This window comes from Mus caroli, chromosome 8, assembly GCF_900094665.2.
Source record: "Mus caroli chromosome 8, CAROLI_EIJ_v1.1, whole genome shotgun sequence".
NCBI classification, from domain to species: domain Eukaryota; kingdom Metazoa; phylum Chordata; class Mammalia; order Rodentia; family Muridae; genus Mus; species Mus caroli.
Genome location: NC_034577.1, coordinates 783,050 through 789,988, shown reverse-complemented (window position 1 = coordinate 789,988; position 6,939 = coordinate 783,050). Strand labels below are relative to the sequence as shown.

At 45.5% G+C, this 6,939-nt stretch overlaps 1 protein-coding gene across 1 annotated transcript in view; it reads left to right on the top strand.

Annotated features, from left to right (window-relative positions):
• LOC110300451 (CD209 antigen-like protein C) overlaps positions 1 to 6,939 on the top strand; it is a 7,574-nt gene extending 635 nt beyond the window's left edge. The window contains 3 exon segments of the mRNA XM_021170635.1: positions 2,519 to 2,670; positions 3,365 to 3,474; positions 6,789 to 6,939. Coding sequence (XP_021026294.1) covers positions 2,519 to 2,670; positions 3,365 to 3,474; positions 6,789 to 6,939 — 413 coding nt within the window.

Below are 6,939 nucleotides of genomic sequence, written 5' to 3'. Positions count from 1 at the left end.
CCGGTATTCAGGAGCCCTTGAAACTGTTTGCCCTCTAGAAACAAAGTCAGCATGGGCGGTGAATTGGTTATTTTATGTGCCCAGTAGACTTCTGAGGATCCCGGGGAGGATGGTCTTCGCTCCTCTTTCATATAAAGGAAATGGCCGAATAGTGGGAGTGGTAGGGCTTGGGCTATGCGCTCTCCAGCCCTAAGAGTAAGTGGTCCCTGTGTGGCAGTGACTAAGATTTTTATCTCCCCATGGTAGTCCGTGTCAACCACTGTAGGAATCACCGTTAGGCCTTGTAAAAGTCTGGACACTCGGCCTATGATGAGAAAAAAGTCTTTTGGGGAGGGGGCCCAAATTTACCTGTGTTAACTGTTGTTAATTGAGGCATATAATGATCAGGGGTGCCCCAGGCGGCATCTGCACCCAATGTGAGGACACAGATGTCTACTTCTAACTCAGGCCAATGGTGCTCGGCACCAATCTTGGAGCTGGAGTTAGAGCAGCCCCAATAGCCAGGTTAATAGGCTTAGAAACTTGTTGAGAAAACACATCTACCTCATTACAAAGCTTAATCATACCATTTATATCTAAACTCTTGGTTTTACCTCTCAGGGCAGCCCTACATGCCGAATTGGCGTTTTTAAGAGGAAGTTGTCGGACTAACACACCCTCACTTTTCTCAGGTCCCAAAATTCTCTCAGCTGCTTCCTGTAATCTGGCAACGAACTGCGCATAGGACTCTTGGGGCCCTTGTATAATCTTGGTTAGTGGCATAGTTAGCGCCCCTGCTGCAGGGACAGCGTGCCAAGCTCTTAGGGCCGCTTGTACCGCCTGGGCAAGGACACTAGGGGAGAGCCCTAATTGTTTTATGTCTGCAGCGAAATTGCCTTTATCACAGATTTTATCAGCAGTCTAGGAGGCTGTCTTTCACAAACTCTGACTTTCAAGTTAAATATTGGCCTCTAGTGAGGACAGACTGAACAACTTTATTCCATTCATTGGGTATCAAGTAGCCTTCTCTTGCTAAACCTAATATAGATACTGTGCACTAGTGGCTTAGTTTCGCTTTTGCGAGATGGCGATCGGGAGTTTTCTAAAAAATCTTCAGTAAGAGCTAGGAAGCGAACACCTTCTCCGCCCTCTTCTACCTGTTTAAGGAGATCTCTGATGATTCTCCAATTGCTAAAAAGGCCTCAGGGACATCTTCTCCTTGTTTTATCAAAGCATTAATATCTTTNCCTACTTTATTCTAAGAACCATTTAATACCAGCCATGGACATCTCTCGTCCACAAAACAAAAATATTTTATTAAATTCTTTTTTTAAACTCTTACCCCTCTCTCCTTAAGAGAACCCTTCATCTCTTGACCTAAATTCCCCATGGTTAATGGGACAACAACTGAATGCCTAGGCTTACCTCCCGACGTCCGTCTGTGACGCTCCAGCAAAGTGGCGGGGGACTGTCCCACTGTCTCACTCTCTGTGCGGTACCTCTTTAATCCGTTGTCCAAAGGGCGGTCGTACCTTGTGTCCCACGTCGGGCGCCACTTGACCCGTCCAGCAGGTCCAGTTATTCGAGGGTCACGAGGGGACCTCCTCCTAAGAACCAAATGGGGGGTAGAGGAGACGAGGGCCTTGTGCGAATAACGACACGGAAACGTTCTGGAATGCATCAAAGCCCCAATATTTTGAGAAAGGCCCATGGCTTAAATGCACAAGCAAAAGGGGAAGTACAGATACTTATCAGTGGGAGGGGTAGGGCAATACAAGCAAAAGGAGAAGTACTTACAGGAGGGGGGGCAATAGAAATTCTTTCTTTTGGCAGCTACACGGGGAAGCAGGAACTTGGTGGTATCAGGGTGTGGTCAGGACATCAGTGATGGCTTATGGCTGGAACATTCTCGGAATCTTTTGACCCCCTTTTCTTTTCGGGGGGAGAGGCCCAATTCAGAGATCAAGAGTTGTCTTAATAGCTCTCAACAAAAGGTAACAATGTGGGGGTGGCTGGATGGCTCAGCAGTTACAACCACTTGCCATCAAGCCTTAAGATCTAAGTTAGCTTCTTATGAAGGAGAGAACCCACTCTCTCAAGTTATTATTTGACCTCCATATATATGCTATGGCATGGGCATAACTACACACACACACACACGCGCCACACACACACGCGCACACACACACACACACACACACACACTAATCAATTAATTAATTAATTAATTGACTGGTTGGTTGAAATTAGGGCCACCAGAAGTTGGTATACATAGAGAACTGTGCACATGATTGACATTCAGTTAGCCAAACTGCAAAGATCTGTTTTGAATTCTAAGTTCATACTTCTTCCAGTCTTGAGGAGGTGGGCCAAGACTTCTGGGTTCTCATGGTATGAGGTACCCTCTCAGGGAGGAGAGAAAGGAATGACTTCCTGGGATGCTATGTCTCAGGAACTACTGCTAGGTTTGAGGGCTGGGCAGGCACAGAAATATGAGCATCTAAAGTACATGGCCATCCTGACCCACCTCCCCCAACAGACCGCCTGTGCTGCCCCTGCCCCTGGGACTGAACAGTCTTCCAAGGAAACTGTTACTTCTTCTCCAAGTTCCAACAGAACTGGAATGACTCTGTGAATGCCTGCAGAAGACTGGATGCCCAACTAGTGGTTATCAAAAGTGATGATGAACAGGTATACGTGGAGGGATCCAAACTGTTCTGGTACATGTACCTGGCCACAGGCATCTGAGGAGACACAGTTTGCTAGTTGGGTTGTGGATGAGTACTCCACATGAAAAGGGGAGAAAAGAAGAGTAGAAATAAAAAGATCCCAAGCACAGTGTTTTATTACCACCACTACCAGCAGCAGCACCGCCGCTGCCACCACCGTTATACAGCATCTGAACATGAGTTGGTACATTAGATAACATACAAAATGTAAATGGCTTCTGTTGGCACACTGGAAAGCACTGAATGACTTTCTTCATTGGGCTTTTTAAAAAGTCCAATATCTAGAATTTGCCAATTCCCCTCATGTAAATGTTGCCATCCAATGGGACATCCCTCAATGCAGAGCTCAAAGGAGGTCCAGTGTGTGTTCAAAAATGAAGAACTGGTACAATGTGGCTTCAGCATTTGTACCCAGTGGTGAATTAATCCATCTGGCCATGCTCAGCCTTCCTCAAAAGGCAGACAGATAGGCAATATTACCATGTGTCATGAGAGGAGGTTCAGAGTAAACAGGATACAGATGTGGAAGCCATGAGACTTCATGGTACCCTGCAAAGCTGAATATCAGACTGCAAGCAGAACTTCCTGCTAAGAGTTAGAGCAGGATAGAATACAAGGTATGTAGCCTTCACCTGACTGCTTCTCTGCCCCTCCAGAGCTTCCTGCAGCAGACTTCTAAAGAGAAAGGCTATGCCTGGATGGGCCTGTCAGACCTGAAGCATGAAGGCACATGGCACTGGGTAGATGGCTCACATCTGCTGTTCAGGTAGATCCAGGGGAAGGGGAGCAGCCTATGGCACTGGATGGTGTGTTACTTACTTCTGTGACTGTGATAAAGATAACTTAAGGAAGAAATTATTTACCTGGTTCACAGATCCAGGGGACATAATTCTTCATGGTGGGAATGGCACAGCAGCAGGAGCTGAGGTAGTGGGTCACATGGCAAGAGCAGTCAGGAAGCAGAGAGTAAACAAGTAGGCCAGGCTATAAAGCTTAAGGCCCACCCCAATGGTCAGCTTCCTCCAGTGCCCATAGGTTCCACAGCCTTCTCAAATAGTACCAGCTAGGAACCCGATGTTCAAACACTGAGCCTATGGAAGACATATCACACTCAAACTGCAATAGGTGGCATTAGCAAATGCTGGCCAGAGTTCTTTAGATGTGTCTCTGTACCCTAGCCCTCTAGGCATAAAAGGCATTTACTCATGGAGGAAGGAGCTCTTCATAACCATATGCTGATAAGATAGATGCCAAGTGCATAGAAATCCACAGTCAGAGATGGAGGAGGGACTTGCAGCCTACAGGAGTCATATAAATGTAGTATATTAACAGAAAATCTATGTGATAGTATATTCTTATTGCTGTAACTAAATCGCTGATAAAATCGATGTAAAGAATGATTAATTTGGCTTACAGTTTGAGGGCACAATCCATGATGACAAAGGCATGCTGGCAAGAGCTTGAGGAAACTAGTTATACTGCATCCATACTCAGGAAGCAGAGGAAGAGAAATGAATGCTTTAAAAACAAACAGAATAAAACAGACCCAACCTACTTTATCTATTGTGTGTGTATACATGTGGGGTGTATGCATATGTAAGGGTGGGTACATGCGCACATATGTGAGATGAGTGCATTGCATAAGTATGGGGTGAGTACATTGCACATGTATGGGGTGGGTGCATGTGTACATGTGTGGGGGTGAGTGCATGTGTACATGTATGTGGTGGGTGCATGTGTACATGTGTGGGGGTGAGTGCATGTGTACATGTGTGCAGGTGGGTGCATGTATATGGGGTGAGTGCATGTGTACATGTATGAGGCGGTCACATGTGAACATGTATGTGGGTGAGTACATGTGAACATGTATGTGGGTGAGTGCATGTATACATGTATGGGGTGAGTGCATGTGTACATGTGTGAGAGTGGGTGCATGTGTGAGGATGAAGGCATGTGTACATGTGTGGGGATGAGTGCATATGTACATGTATGGGGTGTATGCATGTGTACATGTGTGGGGGTGAGTGCATGTGTACATGTATGTGAGTGAGTGCATGTGTACATGTATGGGGTAGGTGCATGTGTACATGTGTGAGGGTGGGTGCATGTGAATATGTGTGGGGGTGAGTTCATGTGTACATGTATGGGGTGGGCACATGTGCACATGTATGTGGGTGAGTGCATGTGTACATGTATGGAGTTGGTATATGTGCACATGTGTGAGAATAGGTGTAGAAGCCAACCTCTATTATTTTTGCAACACATATACTACCTTACAGTTTGAGACAGAGTTTCTCATGGAACCTGGAGTTTGCTACTGAGATAGGCAAGCTATCTTGACTGACCCACAAGCTCAAGGGCCCTTTTATCTCTGTACCCCACCCTATAATGCTGGGGTTATAAGCACACAGCTGCTAGATGGGTGTGGGAATCCAAACACAGATCCTCATGCCTGTGTAGCAAGCACTTTATCTATTAAGCAATCTTTCCAGATCACTACTTTATCCTTTTTATAAACTTAGACCCCAGTCCATGGAAAAGTGTTGTCAACATTAAGGAAGGCTGGATCTTCCTACCTCTATAACCCAATCTAGAAACTCTCTTACAGAAGTATAGACATATCTCCTAGATGATTCTAGATTCTATCAAGTTGACAATTGCTATAAACCATCCCTGTTAATAAAATTTCTTGTTGCCATGGGAAATGTCCCAAATGCAGGAACAGACGTCATGTCATAGACATCACAGAAGGAAGCACCTGGCCTTGTCAAAAGCTGTGGGGTTAGGGTGGGGGTGGGGTAGGAGTTGAACTCTTAGACTATAGCTGTATTCCAGGCTTAGGAATAGCCATTATGGCATATCCTTGGGGTTCTGGGGTGTGGATGCTATTCCTGACACTGTGGTTTTTGGCACTGGGTAAGTATACAGTGGCTAAAAGTACAAAATCTTGGGAATGAAGGTGGTTAAGTCTGTGGAATCTGTTTTGGTTGGTTATATTTGAAGAAGATACTCTCAGTAAGATGACCTCCCTCAGTCATGGAAGACCACAAGGATCATGGGTCAAGGTCAAAGGACTTGGGTACATCATCGACCCCAGAACAGATCACGTCCACTGTCATACATGCAGGGCAGATGTGAAAGCATGCCATTTCAATGATAGACACATGGCTGAGGGGGTGGGTAATGGCTGAGTTGGTAAATAGCTTGTTGTGATTGTGTTCTAGTTTCATTTCTGTTGCTATCATAAAATACCCTGGTTGAAAGCAATTTATGGGAGAAAAGGGTTTAGTTCACTTTTCATAAATCCAGGTTACAAACTGGGATCTTGGGAAAGTTGAGGCACCAGGAACTTGAGGTAGTGACATCACATCCACAGTCAACAGAGCAGAGAGAAATGGGTGCCTCTGTGCTCACTCGAATGCTAGATTTCTCCACTCTTACACAACTCAGGGACCCTTGCCTAGGCAGTGATGATGCTTACTGTGGGTTTTCCCACATCTCTTACCATAACGAAGAACATCCTCCACAGACACACCCACAGGCCAACCCAATGTAGACAATCCCTGAGACTGTTTTTCCAGGTGACCCAAGTTGTGTTGACAGTGAAAACTAACCCTCATATGGTGCAAGCATGAAGACCTGATTCCATCCCCTGAACCCACATAAGAAAGCCAAGTGTTTTGGCATGTGCTTGTATTCTCAGCACTGGGAAGGCAGAAACAGCGGATCTGATGCTCACTAGACAGTCAGTGTAGCAAATTGCATTTAACTGGCGCTTATGGTTCCAGAGAGTTAGAGTTCATGACCACCATGGCAGGAAACGTGGCAGCAGGAAAGCAGGCATAGTGCTGGAGAAGTAGCTAAGAGTTCACATCTTAATCCACAAGCACAAGACAGAGAGCTAGCTAGGAATGGTGTGACCTTTTAAAACTGCAAAGCCCATGCCACATAATACACCTCCTCCAATAATTCCACACCTCCTAATCCTTCCCAAACAGTTACACCTACTGAGACCAAGCATTCAAATATATAAACCTATGTGAGCCATTATAATTCAAACCACCACAATGTGTTTTGCAGTTTCATGAAATATTGGAACAAAGGAGAGCCCAACAATGAATGGGAAGAAGACTGTGCTGAATTCAGAGGCGATGGCTGGAATGATGCCCCATGTACAATTAAGAAATACTGGATCTGCAAGAAGTCTGCTATGTCCTGTACTGAAAAATGA